Here is a 26,121-nt window from a genome sequence, read left to right on the forward strand (position 1 = left end):
GAATCAAATAGCTCACATCAAACTACTTAATGCACTGTCAGTGCCTGAAATGAGCTTTCCAAAAAAAAGGCAATCATTGCTGAAGTGACATTGGGCTGAATTTTCTTGGCAACACACATGGGATAGCCACACACGCATGAAAACATTCAACTCTGTGATGGCTCACTCCAAAAAGTCAACTCACTCTCCTATTTTTGCTTTCTACTGGCTCCCATTCAGTGGTGAGGCTGTTTTACAGCATGTGGCCTGTTTAAGGTTGCAGTCTGGAACTTAGATAGAAATGTCTGTCAGCTCCCCCACAAGTCCTTGCTGGCATCTTGCAATAACAAACTGCCATTGTTGTAGACCATAGCAACTTGATTTCCTCCAGCTTTAGCCAGATTCATGAACCACAATTATACTTGCTGCTGCCATGAAGTCAAAAGTATTTTCAATCTACCTCTCAGATGACTGAATATAATAGAAGCAGCTTTGGAAGGAATATCTGAAAATTAACTTACTCTTTCTACATTTTCATCCATTATTCAAACTATGGGATCTGTGTATGGATATTCATATCAACCACAGCATTTCCTTTCACAAATGCAGAAAATTCTTACTCCTAAAACACAACTTGCTAGGTGTTTACTCACATATATGACATATATATGTATATATGTGCACATATATATATAAACATATATCCTCACAGCAGGATATATTTTCTTCATGTACAGTTGATTTCTTGGCTAACAGAAAGCTGTGTTAATTGACAGTTTATGTAAAATAGATACTTACTAAAGTCATTCTGATTAAATCCAGACACTCATAAAATCAATTTATTGAGACACCTTCTTTAAGAATCTCAATTTGGCAAGCAGCCTGAGAAAACAACAATGTTCCATCTTCAAAACTACAGGTCACTTCTGACTTTCAAGTTTTACCACCAACTAACAGCTATTATATTGCAGTACCCTGGATAATATTTTTTTCCCAAAAATAGTAATTAATATTTCTATGGACAGCCACTGAAAAGAAAAAAAAAGGCACATCTGTGTCTGTTACTCATGAACACGAAGGAAGCAGTGAAAAACTGAACAGCTTATTTAAGGTAAACTGAAAAGTCTTCAATAATAAACAAGTCAGTTTATTTAAAGCCTCTCATAAGCACCTTTTTTGAGTGATTAGGGTCAAAAGTATTTTGATTAGAATGGGCTGACCTCCCTCCTCATATTTACCTTAAGGAAATGGAACCTGTGAAAGGGCACAAATGAAGCTGGAAGGAGCAGGAAGAGCTTAGGATGAGGTAAAAGGCAAGAACAAAAGGAAGGGCTCTTGTCTGATGATAGAGCCAGTCAGAGAGGAGGAAGATGATGATTCAAGAGAGCAAAATAAAAGATATTTGAATTTAGAACACCTTTTCAACACAAGTAACCTGAAAAGCAGGATTTGGAGTAAATTTTTTACTGGTATTACCCAGATAGGCATCTCTAACTCACTCTGCTGTCCTTTAGCAGGTTGAATTTATTTGTTTTTCAGCACAGGTTACAAAGGTAAAGCACAATGTTCCCACTTTTCAGAAGCAGAACAAGAAACTGAATTTTCAAAACTAAAAGATTAGCTCATACAAGAATCTCTCCTTAATCTAAAGGCAAATAACTCTGCTTGCATTTTGAAACACTCTGTTTCCCTTTGAAACAGAAGGACAGCTATGATTAGGACACAGCATATCCATGGAAGATTTACCAGGTATAGAAAAAGTGGTATTAAGCTTCCTTTGAAGTTTAACTCTTAATGAACGGCATCTCCCCAGTCTCACTCTGTTTATCTTTTGTCCTGTGCTGAAAGCCTAAGAGCCACAGAAAATCTGGCACCCCTCAGCATCTCTCTGTTGAATTTACATGCAAAGTTGTAGTAGCTGGAAAATTTAAATACCAATTCAAATAACTACAGAGGTACAGTAAATTTGTTTTTAACTGTCCATAATAATCTTCATGTCTGTAACTATGACAGTGGTGGTTTGTTTGTTTTTACTCATTAAATATCCTGAAGCAAAAAAAAAAAAATTGTTTGCTAGAATAAATGTAGACGTTACAAGTCTGAGATATAATTACACAACAGTTCTCCCAAACTGGGGACCAAAAGATGAATTGAAACAATTAATTAAAGCAATGTAAATATGTCAGTTGAACTTCATAAGCTACAAACTCCCTGCTATTTCTATTCACATTACAGAGCTGTTCAGGATCTCAAAGGATGCAATTTTAAGGTAATGACAGGTTTACAAAGGAATTTAATTTAGGATAAGAGAAGACCCATTTCCTCTTTTAGTGTACTTCCATATGCTACAAATAAAAAGATTTATCAAAGAATGTTTTCTCTCAAAGGTAATAAAGAGCTCCTTTAACATCTAACATGGAAGTCCAGCTTCTCCTGATAAATTGCACGCTTTAGGGAAATTATATTTTTTCCATCTGGAAAAATATCCTATAGCTTTTATTGCAAAAATTACGTTTTTTGGTGAGAAATTTTGTACGTGTAATTTGGAGGCAGAACTTTTCTAGTAAAACAGAGAAAACACAATGACAACTGTAGAGCTTGGGTGATTCCAAAACAGATTCAACAAAAATCCATTGCATCTACCAAGACTTACTAAGAAATCTAAGAAGCTATTATATGAAAGGATTTTGGGTGAAACTTTTTCCAGTCAGCTTTATCCAAGGAGAAATCCAAGTAACACAGCCTGAAACCACAGAAACAGGCACTAGGAACAAGAATGTAAAATGAACTTTCTGGATATGACTTCCTGAAGGAAGAGCTGTGCTGAGCTTCTTCTTGCAGCTTTCCACCCCACCTTGGAAAACTGCAGATGAGCTACTGTAGTCTCTTCCAGCCTTACCCATTCTGGGATTTGTGCCAGGCAGGACTGGAGCACACAGAGAGCACAAAGAAACAGTCAAATCTCTTCAGAGAAACATTATGCAATGGATTCAGTCCCCTACATGCTACTAAGGACCTGTTTTGTGGTGTCCAGCAGTAACAGAACATGCTGCAGAGCAGATGAAAGTAGAGACAGATCTAAACTGCAAACTTCTCCTCTGCTTCCCAGTGTATGACCTGCTGGGAAGGCAGCAGATGAGGAATGTTAGAGGTGGGAGAGAAGCAGGGAAGCATTACCTTCATGTAGCACAAGAGCACCTGGAATAGAAAGAGGTCAAAATAATAAACAGAGCCATAGGCAGGAGCTGCACTCCAGCAGAATTTGATGCAGCAAACTCTGTCACAGCAGGCAAGTCTTCCCTGTGCCCACGTGCTACTCACTATTCCATATCCCCTGATACTGAATACTATGGATCACTGGTGAAAGCTCACATTAAGAGGTTTTATTATGTTTTTAAAAACCAAGTAAACAAAGTTTTATCCTCTAGTAAGAAGTTTATGGTATAGCCATAAAATGTCAGCCTGTATCAAAAGGTGCAAGAAGTTCCACTTGGTTCAAAACACAGTAAAGATTCTCATGGTATTTTATTTTCCTTTCATTCAAGATCATAAATTGCAAGTCTACCCTTTGAGAGTCTCAAACTTTATCCTCTTCTACTACAGCTAAAATGAAGGATTAGCCTAGAAGTGGTTGCACAGCTGTGCTTTCCAGCAAAGAAGGTCACTTGGGACAAAAACTCCTTATAGGTTTTCTCAGGGCTGCTTTTCCACTTAGGGAAAGGTAAATTTCCCTGTTCATCCTACCACAGCCAGCAGTGCTCATTACCAGATCTGGACTATAGAAATACAATTCTGCCACTCAGTGCATTGTCAAGAGGCACACTCTCATGTCTCAAACCACAGGAATACTGAAGGTGTAAAACTTCTGGACAGAAAGTATAAAACGGAGTAACTCAGGATACTTACCACCCCTTATTCCTCCACCCAGCTTGTTAACATTGTGCTATCATCTACATTATTTCATTATTTTAGGATATATTTATATGTAGATGATGTTCTGCAGGACACAATTGAGAGAGAATATGAAACATTTTCGCTGCTCTTTTTGTTTGTTTGTTGCACGTGTGCTTTTTCTTTTATAATAATTCGAAAACCTATTTCCTGTGTTCCATATAAAAAAGCTGACATGAGTTTGTACAGGAAAGGCATTTGATTTCCAGAGGCAATTATCAGAAAGTTACAAGGAGCTAATGATTAGATGACAGAAAATCACAGCTTAGTCACTGAACGCACTTGTATTACTTGAAGAGATGGATATCTCTACTTAATAACTGCTTCTCTTCAATATAAGATTATTTCCCTCTAATAGCAATCTATTTTTAAAAGTTCCTGCTCTTAAGTTCCAGGAAAAGAAATTTCTAATATGAAGCACAATGCCATTTATACTAAAATCTCCCCAATATCTCAGTAATTTGCATCATTGATTTTCTCAACTATACACACCTTCATAATAGCTTGCTAGCCTTGTCTCTGTGCTTACAAAAAGCTCCCCAATCTAATTTAACAAGTGTAGAGAATGGATGAGGTACTTATTTCCGTTTCCAGAACAGATTTCAGTAGAAGCAAAAGCTCTAAAATCTGATACAATGACCAGAATCTGAACTCGGACTTCTGTCACAGCTCTTTGAATAGGCACTTGCAAACCAGTAATATTTATTAGTTTAGGAAATAGAATATAACCATAGTTAACTTACTTAGAATCCAGTTCATGGAAGCATATTTGTGCCCTTGCTCACTTCTGAACCATTTAAATATAACCTAGAAGCTCATGAGGCCAGTTACATTTAGATACCCTGTGAAAGCAATGCTGGCATAAATCCATGAAATCCCCCATACCTTTTCTCATGAGTCACATTCAATAAACAGAATTATTTTATAAAGGATACAAGGATTGTTGTCATCAATGCTGCAATTGTCCAGAATCAAGGAAATGCCATCCAACTCATATACCTAAATAAAACAAAAGTTTAATTTAACAGATGTCTCAACAATACTAACGAAGTTTCATGCAAGAAATAATGTAAAAACATAACAGGGATGTTTGTTTCATCTAAAATATTAGACATGCAAACATGAATTGCAGAGTAAACCTGGTGTTTTCAGCATGGCTATCACAAAACAGCAACACAAGTGGGCACTGATTTCACATTCTCCCTTCATTTAGTGTCTGACTGAGGTATTTTCGGGTTCTCACACTGAGCCAGATAAGCTATGCTCACTTACAGCTCCTGCTTGCTTCCAGAAGGAAGAGCCATCAAAAACTATAGAGCAAAAAATAAGGAAAAAAAGAAGTTGCAAAATACACCTACACACACACATACAAGTTTGCATGAGACCCATCTCCTGTACCTTCAGTCACAATGTGTTACTTGCATGTGCCCAGCACAAGTTCTTCATATCCAGTAAGAGCTGTGGATGCTTTTCCTTTGAGAAAATTCCTTAGGCTACTAGCAAATGAGAAAAGATGAGATCTGGTGTCTTTAGTTCCTTATGCACACATACACATGGGGGTTCACAAATTGCACTACTACATTTGTGTGTGTGTGTATGTGAAATAACAACATATAATCCTAATAGACTCATACACACATCCTTTACCAAGTACTTGGGACAAGCTGATCTTAACAATAAACATGGAGCATTATTATCTTACAGAAAGTGTGTTCCATAAGAAATTTATGCAGACTCCTAATGTACACTGTAACATCACACATGCATATTTATAGCTTCACATATCCCTTCCAACCTCAACCATTCTATGATAGCCAAGTTATACCTGTCCAAATCTAGGTTCTTTAATCTCTTAAAATTTAACTTCAAACCAAGAACTGCCAGTTAAAGCAATTTAATATAATGCCAATTTAGGACATGGCTTGATGATGGTGCTCCCTCTTCCATCTCTTTTGCCCCAAACAAGATGCATTTTTACATACCAAAGAAAAAAATAAATCCCAAAGTTTACACTGCAGGATCATCAGCTTTCTGAAGTACAAGTTTTGTGGTAAGAGACGCAAGTCGAGTAGATTTAGATGTGAAATCTTAAACAGCCTATGGATGAATAAAACTGAATTCAGAGACAAAGATGAGCATATGCCTCTTACAAGTTCCTTTTCAGACGATGTTACTGCAGAGTCTCAAGCTACATGAGAAAGCAGCAGTGACAGACACACAGACAGGCAATGCTTACACTTACAAGAAGCAAAGAGCACTCCTAGGTCTTTAAACCCACCTCACACATCTGTGATAACATGCCTAACTTTACCTACATGAAGTACAGTTAATAATACAAGTTTAAAAATATCCATTCTTTCCACAGAATGTTTGTGTTTTCTCCAAAGGCCACTATAGTATCATACTTCAAAGCTTGAACAAGCAGTGACCTTTAGGTAACACAGCACTTGCACATGCTTGGGAAATGCTGGTTCTTTGATGTTCTGGCTGTAGCCAAACTCTGATGTGCCTACAATGCTACCTCTTATTTCCCATCAGTGAAGTGTTGAACAGTAGAAATTAATGGGGATCAAGTGCTGTCAACACAAACAAACCATGCAATAATATGCTCCAGCTTAATTCAAACAAGATGTCTGGTTAACAGAGTAAGTATTTTGGGGAAGTACAATTTTAATTAGGATCCACTGACACTTCAAAAAGTTACTGCGAGAATATGATAAGATTCCTTCGAAGTTACGTGGGAACAGCAGCAGCAAACCACAGCCTTGGTGATATCTTCATGAAAAAACAAGCTGCTAACTACCACTGCCTGGCACCTCCCTGCTTTGAGTTTCTTAACATCATACAATTCAACTGTACATACAATTTGCTTGACTTAGGCACAGATTTTGTCACCACAATGCCAGCTTTAGAAGGTCACCTGTGACTTACTACATAGGGAAATGGAGCAAGAAAAAAAAGCTTACAATGTATCTACCCAAGACAAATCCATATACTCCAAGTGACTCTTGAGACGAAGAGGTCAAATCCTGAGCAATCACTATTAGAAAAGTTCCAGTCCATGCCAGCTGCTCCTGAACCCCCAGTGGTCCACTGAAAAAGCATTTTATGGCAACCTACAATTCGTGCTCAGTCCAGCAACTGCTCTGCACATAGCAGAGCCACCTCTGCAACAAGAGTGCCACAGGCAGTCAGAGGGAAGAGCCACTGTCTCACCCAGTGTCCCACTTGCATTGCTCAGTCTCTCAAATTGTGTTGCTCTCATATCCTTCAAACCTCCCAAAACAGCACATCTTGCAAACATTGAGAAATCATCCTAAATCTTACACAGATCTTACATAGATCCATTGGAACTACATTGCCCAACAGAAACTGATTTGGGAACTTTTCCAACTAGTTATTGGTCTCAGAGTTTTGCTTGGAAGAGAACTGTCTGTGAAGTGCCCAGTGTAGAACAAGGGAGTGAAGCTTTAGAAGGGACCTTCTGCAGACCTTGGAGAAGGAGTCAATATTGCACAAAACCCAAATCTTACTTTAAATATGGTGTGAAAGAGAATATTTGTGGCTGGTGTGAAACTGGCTGTAATCTGTCCAGATTTTGGAAGAAATTATAGACAGAAACTAAAGAATAGGACAGTTGTGGTGTCTGGTGAACAGAACTGCTCACGCTGGCCTGTGTTGCAAAAGATCACTAAATCTATTCTCCATTTACATTACTGACAACATAGCTGGCCAGTAACAGGGAACTGCACTGGACTGCAACAAAGCCACAAAGTTATTTTATTATCAAGAACAGAGTAGTTCGGAATAATACTGTATTCTGAAGTACATTGAAACAGAAAATGAAGCTGCAAGGTTATTTAAGACAAGTTTAGAATTTAAAGAATCTAGCTCTGTGCCAATGATTGGTCAAGTCAGTAATGAATATCTTGCCCTAATGTTATGATGTCATGTTATGATGAAATAGTATTCTAAAATAGAAGAAACACAGAATATCCAGCATTCCAAGGCAGATATACATATCTGCCAGTTAAAAAGCCTACTTTCACAACACAGCTTTGTAGTGCTGTCATTTGTTTACTGTACTTGCTTCTGAATTATAGTCAAGATTTGTATCATGTCAGTAAGAGAAATTTAAATGTATTACACTGAAAATGCCTTTCCCAGTGACAATGACTGCTAGTTTTTTTCTCTGTATCTGTAATTTAATAATCTATCTTAATTATTTAAATCAGGCTCTAAAAAGAAGCTCAAGTAAGCAAAGGTGCTATATAAATAGAAAACAAAGCTTATGGGAAGAACTAGCCCAAGGCTGTATTTGCCTACTGCTTCCATGGCCAAGGAATGATACAGTCTTTAATGGCCAAGGAATGATACAGTCTTTCTTTAATTCAGATGATTTGGGACGTCAGCCCCGAGGAAAAAGCTATACTTTTTCTCTTAATAACCAATGAAAAAATATGGACAAAATTTGACATCTTTATGCTATCTTACAGAAGTCACATTTATTGACAAATATATAAACAATATCAGTTGCACAGTGAAGGATATGTGCCTAAACAGAACTGCTCCTGACAATCTCCCAGTACTTTCTTACAAAGTACACAGAAATAATTACCATTAACACAATCATTCACACCAGAGCCCAGGAAAAGTATAAATTAATTGAGACTACTTATTGAATCTTTCCCTCTAGCAGCAACGGAGCCAAGCTCAGAGGTAAGAATGCAAATTCTTTGAGCATGACGGTGCTTGTTGTTAAATCTGCCTGCATCTAATAAAATGCAACTACAATCTCCAGGTCCAGCAACCGTACAGACAAAAATGGAAAAAATAAAAAAGAGTCCATAAAAAAAAATCTCTTCAAAGAATCATTAACATTTTGGGCATTAGAATAAGAGTACTATTATGCAGAAAAGAACAGTTGCGCCTTTATATAACAACAACTGAATATAAAATACTCTTCCATCAGAATGTGACCAATTTTCAGCCTTTAATCTATGAGGAATGAGAAAGGTGTTTGTTTCAGTCCTAGAAAAACTTCTAGTTCTTAGAAGTTGTGTGTCACCAAACTCCAGGTGGGCAAAAAGAGTATGTTCTCTCAAACTGAAGTGGACTAGTAACAGTGAGTAATGCTGACACTTACTCTTCTTTTTACACATTATTTACAATCACATGAAAAACAGAAAGACAAATTTCTAGGTTAAAAAGTGGTTGGGGGTGGGAAACATGTTCTAGAAATGAGTCCAAAACCAGGAACAAGTAGGAGCCATTTATAAGGAAAACCTCTAAAGACAACATTCATTACAGATCACCAGTTTCCTACCAGACAAAAAGTCTGTCTTCAATCATGTTTAGCTCCATAGTATTAAATTTTAACTTCCATTATGGAACTTAAAAGGTTTCTGGGAGCAATCAGACTGGGAAACTTCACATTTTTATGAACTTGGCTCCTTCCCTTCACTCTTTGTAATGCTTCCAGTTCTGTCACACAGCTGTAAGTGCCCAAACCCACTCAAGTAGCAGTGCCTGGTGCCTTAGGTAGGGCTGTGCTGCTCGGCTGCCAAACGCCAGCCCTGGTCTGCAGTGCATCAGGGCTTCAGCAGCCACAACATGACTTCCCCTCTCTGGAGCACTTTGGGTTTCTCATCTACCCTGTTTGCTGATTCTCATGTGGCTGAAAGTAGGAGCATAACAGCAAACCTGACCCACATATTTCTCTGACAAATTAGACTGGCTAAGGTAATTAAAACCTGGAGGACGTGAAGTCAGAGAGAAAGGGAAGATTAACACAGCTGGGCTGGCATCACCACAGGAATCCTAGCAAATGTATTAAGCAGAACATACTTGATGACTATATTTCATGACTTCTCGTAGTGCCCTAGATTACTGAAATGATTAAATTGCAACATACTTCTCAAGAGCTGAATCATCAAGATATTAACAACCATTGCACATGCATCAACAGCATCCTAAGCCACATCCGTGGGAGTGGAGCCAACAGATCCAGGGAAGCAATTCCACTCCCTTGACACTCGTGAGACAACCTCAGTGCAGAGACACTGAGGGAACTGAGGGTTTGAGCCTGGAGAGGAGGAGGCTTCAGGAGAACCTGCTGGCAGCCTTCCTACATCCCCACAAACCAGTCACCAAGACTGAGCTGCTCTCCTGACTCAGGTTCAAAGTAGCTTAAATAGAGAAAATATGGAGATTAAAAAGTGCAACTAAAGAAGGTTCTGGCTGGATACAAGGAAAGATATTTTACTATGAGGATATGGAGCAGCCACTGTGGACTCTCCATCTTAGAGGACTTCAAGACTTTTCTAGAAAATCACTGAGCAACCTACTCTGAATTCAACTTTAGGCAGGAGATCCCCTTCCCAACAACTGTGTGAGTCTAAGACATTTTTGTCTCACTCCAGCAAAAATGAAAAAGCTAAGACTATGGAAAGAAGCACAAGTCAATTATTTTCCTCATATTTTTGAAGACTGGATTCTTTCTACTCTGACCTTTTCTTGGTTATAAAGTTGGAAATAGTCGTCAGAAATTTACTAAAGGATGTAAAATTTGGAAGCAGTTTTAGAAAAAATATGATTCTTAACCATTAGTGGAATAATCCTGCACATTCACTGACTTCGCATGACAGAGAAATCTTGAAGTAATTTGTATTTTGGATGCCAGACCATTCATATGAATTTCTTATTATAAACCCCTATAACTTTGAATTAATGCCTTAGATCAAATAAAAAGGATTCCCCAGCTGTACAGAAGGAAACAACTTCATGTTTTCTAGAGTAAAAAGTAAGAATTTTGTACCATTCAATATACTGAAGAAATATCTGAACTGGCTGTGAAGAAAATAAAAAAGGAATACAAATGAGGCCTAAACCTGATAATTGATGAATTTTTTTTAAAAAGAGCATAAGCAACATGGTTAACCTACAGCAGAAGCTTGTTGGTGAACACAGCAACCTTTAATTAGGAAAATATTATGTTTTATTATCCAAATGCAGGAGGACAAGATGAAGTGAGCCTAAAGAACAGACCATTCACATTACACATCCATTCAATATTTTTAACAGTAATGGCCAATGCAGCATTGCAATACACTGACACACAAGTCTCAGACTCCTGGAACAGACCCAATATTTCAAGTCTCTGCAAATGACCTGACAAACCTTAGCCTGAACACCCTACCTGGTCCTGCTCTCGACAGGTGACTGGTTCCAACCTTCTCAATCCCTTCTGTCTCTAAGTCTGCATGACTTCCTTAGACAGAAAATCACATTAAAATACCAAATTATGCCAAAGAAAAGTAATCCAATGAAATATACACTGGGCATTGGTTGCCAGTCTTTGGCCCACCATTAAAGATATTTTTAAGCTTTACTCCCTCTGAATGTACCACACAAGACTGCATAATGACTTATGTAGTGAGCAATATGTCCTTCAGACCCTGACACCAAACAGGCTGACTAACAGAGTCCATTTTCCTCCAAAACCTCCTCAACTAGTAGCTAATTAGGGCAGAATACAGCACTCAATGTGGGTAACAGAAGAGCTTAATAAGAGTAGGAACACAGCAGCTGTTAGGTTCCCAAACAGGCTCCGCTGCACCATGATGATACTGAAAAATGTTTCTGAAAAAAATGGTTTTGGACTTTCTCATTTGTTTTTCCAAGCAGCAGAAGTGACAGGAGATATACAGAGGATATTCTACTTCTAAAGACAGAAGAATACTTTAGGCCTGCAGTGCTACTGGATCCAAAGTCTCAGGCAGACTACAGGCACTTTGGTTTAAAATACAGGCAGCTGTGCCTTGCAGCCATCAAATCTATTATAGGAGTTCACCACATTCTGCAGATCTGCTGAAATACTTGTGGACAGAGGCTCCCTTCTCCAGGATGAGAGCTCCTTGCAGCAGCATCAGTGACTGTGCTCATGTCCACTTCAACCAAGAACACTCTTCCACCTCAACACCACCTAGGTAAGCATGTATTTAACATTTTAAAGTCTGAAACTCAGAAACCATGGAAACTAAACCTGTTCCTCCTGATACATTAATTTCAAAGATACTCACTCTCTTTCAGCATTATTTCCCAGAAGAGACAGGAGGTTTATTTCAACTCTCCCAAAAGTGGAGATCCTTGCCTCTTTCTTGGAGGTAAAAAAATAATAATAATAATAATAAAAAAAATCTTAGAATTTGAATGTGGAGTCTTTGTGATGTCCTAAACCTCTCCTCAGAGAACGAGTTTAGAAAAAGAGGGTTTTGGCCTTACTGAAGACGAAAGGAAGATGAAGGTTCCAAACACACCATCAGGCCTGAGCCAAAATAAGCAGATGCAGTGTCCAGCTATGAGGAAAGGGTAATAAGCTAACTCAGCTGCTGAATCATTTTTTCAACCAGTCTTTCCAAGAGCAAAACACAGGAGTTTCCAGCCATTGTAATGATAATACAAACACTTGAGAATTCAGAATAGGTTCCCACAAGAGACAGTAAAACAACTGGAACATTTGCTTTTTAAACAATGCAGCTTTCCTCATTCTCTTACGTACAGTTCCTGAACCAGAAGCCACAACAAACAGATGCTGCCATGAGAAGCAGGCTCAGAAGTTTGCTCTGGGATGGTTTAGATCTGCGACTTCATGTGGATAAAGTGAAGTCCAACACAGACTCATTTTGCTTGAAACACACAATACTCACCCAGTGTGGCCTTTGCCTATCCTGGCAGCAGCAGTAGAAGAGAACAATGGTGCTAAATATCATCCAGTACTCAACACTGCCCTTCAAATCAGTTGAATTTGTACAAATTTGCATCAACACCACAGCACACATTTACTTCCAGTCATACACTCTCCTATTCTCAGTCCACTAAACCCAGTAATCCAATCACTGCTATAAAAGTAACTCTTAATTCTCGTCTTCTTTCATCAGAACAAAAAGAAACTTAAAGGAAATTAAGTGTAAGAATTAGTTATGTGACTAGAGACAACTTCTACAAGACCATCAAAACTTCAAAATGTTATTTAGTTCTAAAGCAAAGTGAAAACTGAAGACTTGACACTTTGAAGTTCTGAAAAAATACACGGATAAAGGTCAAACAACAAATCACATGACTTTTCAGCCTTTTAAATCATCATTTTAACACAAAGTTCCAAGTCATTCGGACAAACTGCCACTGTTTTGGTGACTACAGTATTTTTGTCTTCCATGTTGAGCTTTAGAAAGCATTTTATGAATATCTCAATAAAAATGAGAGACTTTGTTTTTTGAGTTGTGTGTTATTTTTTGGGGATATTTTGGTTGTTTGATTGTTTGTTTGAAGTTTTGTTCCCTCTAGTTTCACATTTTATATTACATCGGAATAAATTTTCTTCTGGAATAGAATTCCAGAAAATATCCTGATTTTGAAAATTATTGACATTGACAGAAAAATAATAGATTACCACTGAATGCTCCTGTTGAAGATTTCCTCATTAGTGTCCTACAACAGTGATCACACACTCTTCCAGACAAAAATGGGCACCACAGCCTTGTGACTGTTACTTTGCTCTATACTCAGGCCAGCTTTGGTACTTACTTCATTTCTGCCCAATAACTGGCACATCTGCCTTGCCTTCCTTCTCACAGCATTTCAACTGCTCCCTGACACACAGTCCAGCTGAAACCCTTGAAAACTGCCAGCTGCTTTCAACTTAAAGTGGGTGGGATGGAAAAGGAGGAAAAAAAATCCAAAATCATACCCTGTTTTGATGAATGCACCATCCTCAGAGGCCACATGTCATCAAGCTCACACATCACAACTATATTCTGAAATTGCTTCCACTCCCAATATCCAGGATTACAATTCTTACTTGGAAATTTCTGAATTCAGCAAATGCCAATCAGATCTTCCACGCTTTAATGACTTTTGTTGCATCTTAACATTCTCACTTAGTTTCACTTTGAAACAAGGATTTAAAAAAAACTAAAAATCAATGTCAGACATATAATTCCATCTGCAGCAAACCCTCAAGTAATGACATTAACGTGTGTGAAAAAATGTAGTATGATCTCAAAACTTGCAATGATTTATGCCAGTGATTTCTATGTTTCATAGTTAAATTCTGCAGCTACATTCAGCACACTGAATCACATCACTTCAGAGTGCACTGACAGACTCAAGACTAAAAGCAAAGTGGTGGCAGTTTCCTGTAATTCCTCAGAGTTTCCTATTGTAATTGTGAAGTGACTCTAGCACTGCTAAATTTTTTTAAGGAGCTGTAAAGAGTAAGTTATTGAGTATATCATCCTAAACTTCACAGCCAAGACGGGGCGGGGGGGTGAGAAAAGAAGTGAAAGAGAAAGTTGGTAGCAGACTGGAAATAGCACAGAGACATTTATTAAAGGCATTCATGATTCTCTGCTTCCACATTCCCTTGTATGCAGAGCTTCCAAGATTTTACTGATGGGTCAAAGAACAAACCATTAATTTTCTAGTACATGTGTTAAGGACATGCACTCTGTTACATAATAAGTACAAAACTATCCTTGATGATAATTAAATTTTCACTAGGTTAAAGCATAGTAAAACCAAGTATTTCTGGAAAGGGCTGTAAAATGCCTTTTTAAAAAACTGCAGAAACAGTAAATGGGAGGCTGCAGGACTCAGCTGGCTACAACAGTGAGCAGACAGTTTAATGGTGTTTGCTGCTTGTGTTTTAAATCAGACCCAGTCAAGGAAGCCCTCAGAAGCCTGAGCCAGCCATACAACCCCGTTGCTAATACTGAAATAAATAATATGTCACACTGAGCAATGCCCACCTCACACTCTATTTTACATGAAATGTGATGTTTTCTGAGAAACATGCAAATAATGGAAGTATGGTCCTTTTGAAAGGAAAAAAAAAACACCAACAAAAACTCACCACTCCAAATCTCACAATTACAAAAACAGTTTTCTGTCAGGACTAACAGATATTGTCTCACTTTACTGGAGAGCTTGCTGGGGATGGTTTCAAAGGAGGCCAATGCAAGTGCAAATTGATTCTTGAGCTGGAAGAAGCTTTAGACATACACTATTCTGCTGAGACCGATTCAAGTCTTTTTCCCTGTATTTTATGACACCTTCAAGTCACAAAGTATTCTTCATCCAAAACAGAACTGATGGCATGTCCTCTCAAATACAAAAGCAAAGCAACTACACTTTTTTAACTTTGTAAAAGTAATTCATTAGCTATCTTTTTATTTTATAAGCCCATAAAAAACATCAATCCTGGTGTAAATACATCTTGTAAAGCCCTTTCAATTCTTCCCCATGTCATTTTATAAGCAAATTCAGTACAATTTGTATTTGTTCAATGCACGAATAAATCACATCTTCACTGGGACATTCAGGAGGAATGGTAAGAGAAGGTTGAAGTATTCAGCTTAACTCCCTAATGAGGAACAGGTCCTCTTTTAAATATGATCCAACAGCAAGATCCTTTCAGTCCTCCCTCTCAAGCTTTACACACTCAGCAATCAATTCCTGCCCATATTTCCTGGAAGAGTGACTCCAGCCTACCCTGGTAACTTCACAGGTAGCAACAGCAGACCTACTGAGGGTGCTGGGATTCTTAATTCCTCTTTTTGATATTGTGTTTTTGTACAAAGGAAAGTAAACACTGTCAAAAACAAGAAATTACTGTGAATTAAGTGATTATAAAATGAAGAGAGTACATTTTTGGTTCTATTTTAATTGTTTACAAGCCAGATCCAGAAGTTGACCTTGAGGACCCTTTGTGGCTCCCTTCCAAACTCAGGATTATTCTATGATTCAGATGAAATTTACTTCTGCATAATTGAAACAATGTCACAGACTACTTCAGCAACAATTTTACTGAGTCACACACTTTCAAATAAAACCCCCTCATGATTAAGAACTTTGCCTGAAGAAGATACTCTCTTGAAATCAGAGTATCCCAGACAGACTAAATGTTTTCTCATATGCTGAAACGAAACAAAGAAAACAGAAGACTTTCAGTGATTTATTTAAAAGATTTGGTAGTATTAAAACAAGGGAAGTTGTGGCAGAAAAGAAACACTCTTCAAAAGAAAAAATGTTTAAATACATTTATTCAAGTTCACATTCATTAATATGATGCTTCCATTCTCACTTGATGGTATCCTGGGAAAAAAAGGTGACTATTTCCACAAATGTCATTTTCCAGATTTGATTTATCCTTTTAAAATCAAATTTTAGTCGGTTTCTCATCAGCTGTGTGCTCTATAATCTCTTTCTTTGATGAGAAATAGAGATATACTAACTAAGGTGTTCTGGATTGCCAGACTTTCCAGTTTTGAAAAGTCCCAAGCTGCCAAACCACAAAAGAATTCAGAAAACAACCTGAATGATACTCTAGGTTACAGCAGTGTAACTCTTTAGTATTTGCCCCCTTTCAGTAGTTATCTACAACCATAGCAATAAATAAAAGCAGAATAAATCCTTGCATCTTACAGTGCACCCCCATGACCACTGAAGACATCAGTTATCAAATGACATGGTCCACTTGCACCATAATACAGCTCAGATCCACAGAATCACTAACATTGAAAAAGACCTCCAAGATCAACAGATCCAACCTGTGACTGATCCCCACCCTGTCACACAGACCAGAGCACTGCGTGCCATCTCACTGAACACCTCCAGGGGTGATGACTCCACCACCTCCCTGGGCAGCCCCTTCCAATGCCTGTCCAGCCTTTCCATGAAGAAATTACTCCTGATGGCCAACCTGAACCTCCCCTTGAGGCCATTTCCTCTTGTCCTGTCCCTTATTCCCTGGGAGCAGAGCCTGACCCCCACCTGGCTGCCCTCTCCTGTCAGGGAGTTGTGGAGAGCCAGAAGATGCCCCCATAGCCTCCTTTCCTCCAGGCTGAGCCCGCAGCTCCCTGAGCCACTCCTCACAGGACTTACAGAATGTCCAACTGCATTCTAAAATGCTATTGCTGATTCTGAACGCCTGCCCCCCCAAACAAGCAGATAAATGCACTTCTTAACAAACCTCTCCTGTGATTTCAGAGCTGTTTGTATTCCGAAAACTATTTTCAAGGGAAACAAACTACAGACTAGGCTGGGAACCAGAGAATGTCATGAGGTTAATACAGAAGCAAGACACATTGTAGCTTCAAAACCACATGTGGTGATTCAAGAGGTGAGCAAATGATCTGCCAAAGGTTTACCCACACAGAACGTTTTGAGGTGTAGGTCTCCATAGCCCAAGCCAATGGGACCTAAGGTCTAATCCTCCCTGTGTAATCAAAATAAATACAATGACCATTACAGGAGATGTAGAATGCAGGGTGGAAGGAAGGACAAGATTAATCAACCTCATCTGAAGTGAACAAAACTAATCAAGTCTGAAGGCTGTAATAAACTTGGATCAATAGAGCTCATTTCAGCAGAGCTTCTGAGTGCATGAGCAGACACAGAGCTGGGATGCTGGGATTTGGCACTGCCTTGTGGGTGCTGCTCCTTGCTGCATTTTTCAGATGGTCCCTGGAGCTGCTGGCTCCTGACAACCTCCACTTCTCTGGGCAACACTGAGGAACTGCTGAGTACACACAGTGCAGGCCATGGGCTCTTCCCAAGGAAAGGAATGGCAGTCCTGTGATTTGATTTTGGTGGGGGAAGATTGAGGGGAAGAAAAGGAAAATGCTGGGATGTGCTTGTGAGCCATGCCAAACTGTGCAGCTTGCCCTCAAGGATGGTCCCTCACACACTTGATGTACCCACCAGAGAATGGCCCAGCTCTTGTGTGACATTGACACTGTTTCTTTGCTGACAATCCAGACTTACAGAAAGCTGAGCAATAATTTTCTGCATTTACCTGAAATTCTAAGAATACACATTTCCTTTTAATGATTCACCAAGCATAACCTTTGCACAGGATCAGATTCTGTTATGATAAATTTAGCCACCTTGTTGAGATTAAGATCAACTTTACATTTCGAAAACAAGACTCCTGATGTTGTGATTTATATGTCTATAAAAGCCACATATATGGTATGCATGATATACAATAACTCAGGAATGCATGCTCTAGCACTAAATTTCATGCTGAAAGCTGGCTAAGGCCTCAGGCTACTGAGCGAGATGATACATGAAGCTGTACACAAGGAGATTGCACAGTCTTTTCTTAATTTACCTCTAAATTACAACTACCAGAGGGTTTTCTGAGTATTTGTGTCTCTAAATGTCTTGTAGTCTGCTAATAACAACTGCAGGTACTATGAAAGTAAGATTCCCCATTTCTAGCTGAACTCCTGTATCCGTAACAAAATTTGCAAAGTTGTTCAAATTGTTTTAAAAACTCCATAATAAATGTATCCTTTCATAGAGTTAATTTACCTGAAAATATTATTACACTAAACAAGGCATGTATATACATATATATACTCAAGCACTAAGCCAACTGTTTATATAATTTTGAATGTTCTGTTTTGCTTTATTTATATTGCTATTTCTTTTCTTGCAACAGATGATTAATTTGATGACAGCCTATAAAGTCAAAACTGCAGATTTTAACTGAAAAATAGAAAGAGTTTTTGTTTCAAAACCATTTCATTACTCTACATTAAGTATATATACACCATGTTATTAAAAATTATTTAAAGGAAGCCTATGCAAGCACAGCCAACTCTTCCTAGCAAGTCCATTGACAAGAAAAAAATCTCATATGAACAGAGCTTCAGGGTATATTTCCATACATGAAATTTGTATCATAATGCGATCATAAAAATTTGAAACGTTTTCAAGAAACTTTTAATTCTGTAAGTCCCTATGTTTTACTATTTTTAAAAAGAAAGAAAATTTCTATAGCAGTTTAATAATAAACACTTTCATTTGAAGTTGATTTTCAAAGGAGCAGGTCAACACTTTTATAGAAATGCCTGCAGGAACAAGTTGACAGTAATGGTGGGTCAGAAGGTGAGAGAAGAAAAAGCCTTGAATCAGAACCTCAATCAGCTGCCACCAGGTTGATCTATTGTAGGGGAACTATAAGCTATTTTTTCTCAGCAACTACAAATTCTAAAAGCACTTTTTAAAAAGTGAATTGAATGGTAACGTGCTCATGAATCTGTATAATTCAAGAACTGGACCTAAGAGGCGACACTCCCAACCACCAAATAATCCATCTGGATTGTAGGTTCCAGAAGAACTGGCAGTAGTTAGTGTCCTCTCAAACTGTCTCTGATTTTTATGCCTGGAGCTGTGGGGAAGAAACAGAGATGAGACAACTAAACAGACTTGGCTGGAAAATACTGAGGGAGTGATATTCAAGCAGCAGGGAACAAAAGTTAGATGCAGGTTAGAGGGAACCTACCAATTTATGACTAATTACACAGAACTGTTTGCATTTTTGTTTGTAGGTAAATCACTGCTTTCATTTATTATTATCATCATTTTTAGCTACAATACTGAATAATTGCCTATAATAAAGCCCTTCAATATTTCCAAATAAAGCCCTTCAATATTTCCAAAGCCAAATGCTCAATCACACATTTGCTGGACTCAAGGATGAAGAGATTTTTAGAGAAGTTGGAAGCTCTCCTATGGGAACACTCCTATAGAAAATTTCAAGCCCTGAATAGCTCCATGGGTAGCAACCCTCATTTTCTAAAAAGACAGGAAAAAAATTATTTGAAGCTAAATGTTATAATTTCCCCTTATTAAAATTCATCATGTGTTGCCAGCTTCAATATGAATCCACTGAGCTTCATAATTGTGCTTTAGAACAGTAATTGCCAGACCAAAATCTAAATCCTTCTTATTTTGTCGTAGGTAAGATTAATGTCAAAGCAATGCTAAATGTAATGCTAAAAAATGCAGATAAAAAAGAGAAGAGACACTTATATTCATTACTTATTCTAGTTTATGAAGAACACAAAAAATTATATCTTTACAAAATGAAGCTAATCCTCATCACAGAATCACGGAATGGTTTGGGTTGGAAGGGACTTGAAAGCTCATCTCAATCCATTCCCTGCCATGGGCAGGGACATCTTCCACTAGACCAGACTGCTCCAAGCCCTGTCCAACCTCGCCAGATTCAATATTTCACTTCAAATATCAGTCAGATTGCAATAAAGTAAAAATATTAAAGCAAACTGAAATACTGCACATAAAACCTCAAAAATTATTAGATTGAAATGAAGCAAACTGGCTATTGTTACTTTAGAGGCAGTAAACTACCTAAATTTTTTGCTAAAAGCAAAAAAATTGTATTTTTTCAGTTAGATAAGCAGAATGCATAATGAAACTGAAATCAGAATACTGTATCACCAGCCTTGGTTAAACCCATTCGTACTGCACACAGATCCCCCGAGTTGGATGTCCTGTTCCACAGGAAACTGTCATCAGGGGATTGTCATTCCAAGGGCTCATATGGTGACCTAAATCACATCCTCGGGTACCCACACAAGACATGTGCATTCTTTTGCCTGTACTTTTCAAAGTACTGCTGGCTTGCAAAGGAAGACTTTTCAACTTCTGTAAATTCATACCATGTATGCTCATACAATTTTGTCATCTTTTCCAGTATCAGTGTCATTTTCCTTTCTTACTTTTTGCACCAGTAAGACCGTGCCAGAACTCATTTTTAAACAAAGTTCATTAAGAGATGACAAAAAATATCATCTTGCCAGTAATGAAAATATGATCCACCAAGGTACATAGAAAATATTTATGGTTTTTTTTTTTTTTTTTATTCAACAGTGCAACTTTTCTCCCAGGAATTGAACAAGAGTTATGATTCTTAATCAAGAGAGCAATTAGGCTCATATTTGAAAATCTCTTTCACAGTATATTTGTGTAATATGATTTGAACTCTGCTTGTGGGAAGATCATCAAAGGGAAGTAAATCAAAGATGTGTAATACAATTAGTTTTAACAAAAAGTAATACAAATCTTCTCAATTTTATCCAGAGAAGCCTTCCTAGAGTAGTAAATTCATGTAACTGAGGAGTTCATATGCGTGTGTGTATGTTTTTATATACGTATGCATGTACATTAAATCACAGACTGATGTGGGGTGGAAGTGACTTTTAAAGATCATCTTGTCCACACTACCTGACACCTTCCACCATCCCAGGTTGCTCCAAGCCCCATCTAATCTGGCCTGGAGCACTTCCATGGCTGGGTCAGCCACAGCTTCTCTGGGCAGCCTGTGCCAGAGTCTCACCATCCTCACAGGGAAGAATTCCTTCCCAATATCCCATCTAACCCTGCTCTCTCTCAGTGTGAAGCTATTCCCCCTTCTCCTGTCTCTCCAGGCCCTGGTAAATAGCCTCTCTCCATTCTTCTTGTCAGCTCCCTTCAGGTACTGGTACTTTTATATTATGTATCTATTATATTATATATTTACTACATATCTACACAGATGAACATATCTATATAAAAATCATAGACACATGCCTATATATAAATATATATATATTTAATTATACAGTAAGTAAATACCAAAATATCTAACTTCTATTAATTATCAATTTCCCCATTCTTCAGTTAGGAGAAATACTCCGTTTCATAAATGAGAACAGTAAGACAAGAACACAGTTTTGAAGAAAAGCAAGTGCAAATAAAATCTTTCTTCTGTCCCTCATCAGATCCATCTCAGAGGACATTTGGGATAACCAGCCAGAATGACCCCATAATAATTATTGTACTGAACTTTAATTCTGCTTTGTCTTCTGAAGAATGACTTGGGTCAAAACCATTTGTTACTTGTGTATCACAACTGCCGACAGTTCCTACACCCATTTGACCCACTTGGAACTAGCACACTGTACTGGGTTGACCTTGGCAGTTTCATTACAGTGAAAGAAAAAAAAGCAAGATTCTGCACGGACATTAACTTTTTTTTTTTTGCCTTCTTTAGTTTATCTCTACTTTTCATTAGCAGCGATGTTCAGACACTTGCTGGGAAGCAGGGCTTCAGCACTCGTAAGGATTCCTCCAGGAGGTAAACATTGAGGAAACACGAATGCCCCCCCTTCCTCCTCTCTCCCTTAGCTTTATATATCTGAGCTGATGGTATGGAATATCCCTTTGGCTAACTTGGGTCATCTGGCCTGGCTGTGCCCCTTCCCAGGACCTTGCCCACTCCCATCCCCTTTGGTGGGGCAAGGAATGTCAGAGGACAGTGCTGCTCAGCAGTAGCCAAAAAACTGCTGTGTTATCAACATCTGTGCATCTACTAATGCAAATCACAGCACTGGAAGGGCTGAGAATTTACCTCAGTCAGACCCAATACAAACACAGACATTTGTTTTCACTGAATCCTCAATCAGTGGTGACAAAACGGGCATTTTGGAATTCCAGCCTGTGAGGATGTACCTGAAATTTAGGGAGTCAGTCTTGTAGACAGGGATTGTTTGGGCATACTATGTATGATCATTTTCTTTTTCCAAGCAGTCCATGAGAGCCTCTATCAGTCCTGGAAGGTGGATAAACAGATGTGCCAACCCGTTGTCTGCTCCCTTAGTCTCCCTCAGGCTAAGCCTATGGGGACCTGAATTTACAGTGACTATCAGTAAGTGCTTCCTCTTGCCCCACTGAATGACACCCTTCGGAGCAAGAAGGAAAATCACACTGGTGGCACAGGATTCTCTTTCATTAGAGAAGAGTTTAGTGTCAGCATATGTGATGGAAGCAATCAGTCTTCTGGTGTTACCCACTGGAAATGCTTCGGGGCAAGATGGAAGGAATCTTGCTAGCAGTCTTTAATTAACTAAATCTTAATACATACAATCAAGCCATCATCTTGGCTTTTGCAAATCTAGCTCATTCTACATTTCATACACAGCAGAGGATTAATTCAATATCTTGGTGCTCTGACTTTCAGCATAGAGATGACTTGACATACTTTGATCCTGCTCCTACTGCTACAATATCTAAATATAGGCCATGCTCCATTCAAGGAACTTAAACCCAATTGTTTTTCCAGGGTCTTTATGAGATCTTTGGTCAATGTCCCTTTGAAATCCTTCCAGCAAACCACTTCTGCCATAACAGTTTGAACATATCTGATTGACTGCAATTATGAGGCGAACTTGGAGACTCAGTTTTAAACATTTAAATACTCATGAATGAGGCAATTCTTTGTCACTTCTTGATTGAAATATTGAGCTTTTGTGGTTTAAGAATAGAAGGCTTTCAAACAAGCACAGTTAATGTGAATTAGCATGCTAAAGATATCAATAGACTGTAAAAGGAATATTAAGTCTGTTATCTCTCACAACAGAGGCAGAAGATCCTGAATATTTATAAAGTCTTCAAACAATGCAGAGGAACTGAAGACACTTTTCTAAAATCTCCTTAAAGGCTGCAAATTCTTCTCCTGTCACCTGTTCTACCACTTCTTACATAAAAAGCTAAGTAGGTTTCTTCTAATCATTGGATGAGGATAGCAGGCAGATTAAATTAGTTGATAAAATCATGCAGAAGTGATCATCACTTATTATTGCAACCCTCTTATAACATTGGGGCTCTTTACAGAGCCCACATTTCAAGCAGAAAAGATAAGTGAATGGAGTTCTGCAAGTAAGAGCTGAATGGGCAGAACCTTTGCTTACATGGACTTGGGCAATGTCATCCTCTGACTCTTTAAAAATGAGACCAGTTCTTTGGTTCCTTCGGGCATAGGCATGACTAAACTTGGCTCAAGCACTGCCATGCTGAAGAGCAAGAAGCAGAATCCTGCAGGGCTACAATTTAGAACAAATAGCATCACCCAATGGCAGAAATTCAAATCTGCAGATGACTGTCACTGCACTTTCTGGCTCCTCTGAAAGACATGAAGGAAAACAGGAGAAATGGGAAAAAAAACCCTAATAAAACCAAATGTTTGGTCTCTGTCTGAAGACCAGGTGCTCTGATATGGCCTCACACCTTTCAACAAGAGTTTTAGAAAACAATTAATTAATGACTGGAGCTGTGTCAGCAGAGGTTTAGGTTGGGTATTAGGAAAATATCTTTCCCCTAGAGGGTGTGGGGCACTGAACAGGCTCCCCAGGACAGCAGTCACAGCCCCAAGGCTGCCAGAGCTCCAGGTGTGTTTGGACAATGCTCTCAGGGATGCACAGGGTGGGATTGCTGGGGTGTCTGTGCAGAGCCAGGAGTTGAACTGGATGATATTTGTGGGTCCCTTCTACCTCAGGAGATTCTATTCTATGGTTCTAATTTTCAGGGCTGGTAAGAGAATTCAGACTGGTTCAGAGGCACACAGGCAGAGAGAACTGAAAGTTGACAGATGCTTTTGGACATGGCAAAGCTGGGCTGAAGCCTGCATGGCATCACATCTCTGCAGTCAATAACTGAACCCCACTGTGGTGAAACTGAAACTGGTAGCACATTGTGAGCTTCTGTCTAGCTCAATGCTTCTCTGATTTTGCTGGAAAAGTTAGCATCAGGAATCAGTGGTTTGTGCTTAAAATCCAGCTTGCTGATCACAGGGAAGGGCTCTAACACCACCCCCTTACACACAAAGTCTCCTTGGTGCTCTCCTCACCCTGAATGCAGCACAATGTGCCACTAAAACGAAATTACTGCAGTAAATTTACCAAAAAAAGTAGTCTTTCACATGTCATGCTTCATTATTTCCTCCATGACACTATTTTATTTCAAAATGTGAAATGAGCTACATTATAAGCAGTGATAACCAAATCTCAATACTTAAAGAAAATAATTTTTTTTCTGCTGGTTCCTATAAACTTCAGGATTGTCATAAAAATACAAGCTGAGAAACTTTAATATCTCACAGTAACCAAAACTTAGTCACTTCTCAGGACACAGATGAAAAGATGAACGAAGCCTGTGCCTCTCAGCAGAGCCTCTTATAAGTGGAAAGAGGAAGAAGTTGTATATCCAAGAAGGATCATATTCAACACTCACAGCACTGTAACATCAGCCCATTGTGAAGTCTGGTGCAGTTTTAAAAAAAAACCAAAACCCAATAAACAAAACACCCTGAAGAGATTGTAAGCAAGATGGCAGTTCAGAGAAGATGGGGAAATTCAGTTCACATTGAGGTTAGAACAATGAAAAACAACATAGAAAACTGATGACACTTCTTGTTGTAGCACTGGAAAATATGTCACTTGTATCTGATACCAGTAAAAGCAGGAAGAACTTGGATTAACAGCGCAGATCTGAGCCAGAGAAAGAACATTCAGAAAGGTAAATGTTCTTCCACTATATGGGGTTCCTGCTTCCAGCAATCTATACCACTGGCAAACCCCAGGAACCACAGATAACCCCCTTCCTGCAATACAGGGTACATTAGATCTTTTGAACTTCTTCCAAAAAAAATTCACTACATCAGAAGGTGTTACCTAAGTAAGTTTTTCTAAAATTGCGTACTCCAAACAAATTCAGTTCTGCACCAGCTAGTAAACTAGTAAGAAATGGTTTTAGTTGATATAGTGCTCTTCACAAAATTGAATATGATACAGATAACGATAAAGCATCTCTGAACATCTCTAAATAACCAACTAGAATTTTAATAGCCCGTGCCTTCCAGAATCATTTGAAACCAAGCTGAAGAAAGGAAAGAGCAATAGCATAAAACCCTTTGGCAAATACCAAGCTTAATTCATGTCTGAAGCAGTTGCCATAGGTATGATTACTACTCAGCCTGCTGGCCCAGGAAAGGAGTTGCAGAAATCTCTTGAGAACTCTTCCATATAAAGGTCAGTTACCTTATTCTTAGATTTTTGTCTGGGAAAATGAGTATTTTACACCTTCAACAGGCACATTAAATAGAAATGCTACAAATGCAGTTTCAACACATAAGTAAGTGCTGAAACAGCTGGAAACAGCTGTTTGTTAGTGTACCAAGCTTTCTTTTAGAAAGGGCTGGGGCCCTGTGCTGTACCACTATGATGATAAGGTTCAACACCATAGAGGGTTCAAAAAAACCCACCAACATCCAGAGCCAAGAGGAAGCCAGGAAGCCTACAAGTTGGTACCAACTGTTTGGAAATGTATACAGAGCCAGCTTGATTTATTTTTTAACTTCCCATGCTTTGTATGGTCAAGGTTTCAAGTGAAATTGGCCAAACTGGACAAGTCACAATGGACCAACTGTATCAGCTGTCAACAACTGGAGGGGCAGAAGAGGAAACAGAAGCAGGGCAAGAGGGAACATTAACTTTTTGCTGCTAA

The 26,121-nt window shown here is 38.6% G+C and overlaps 1 protein-coding gene across 2 annotated transcripts in view; it reads right to left on the minus strand.

Moving 5' to 3' along the window:
* The window catches only part of ATXN10 (ataxin 10), a 92,308-nt gene that overhangs the window by 11,737 nt on the left and 54,450 nt on the right, over positions 1-26,121 (minus strand). For both annotated transcript variants that reach the window (XM_088164860.1, XM_088164859.1), the window contains exon 10: positions 4,866-4,929. In XM_088164860.1, coding sequence (XP_088020986.1) covers positions 4,866-4,929 — 64 coding nt within the window. The remainder of the gene's footprint in view (positions 1-4,865; positions 4,930-26,121) is intronic.

Source organism: Sturnus vulgaris, chromosome 5 (genome assembly GCF_052056855.1).
Source record: "Sturnus vulgaris isolate bStuVul1 chromosome 5, bStuVul1.hap1, whole genome shotgun sequence".
In the NCBI taxonomy this organism is placed as follows: Eukaryota; Metazoa; Chordata; class Aves; order Passeriformes; family Sturnidae; genus Sturnus; species Sturnus vulgaris.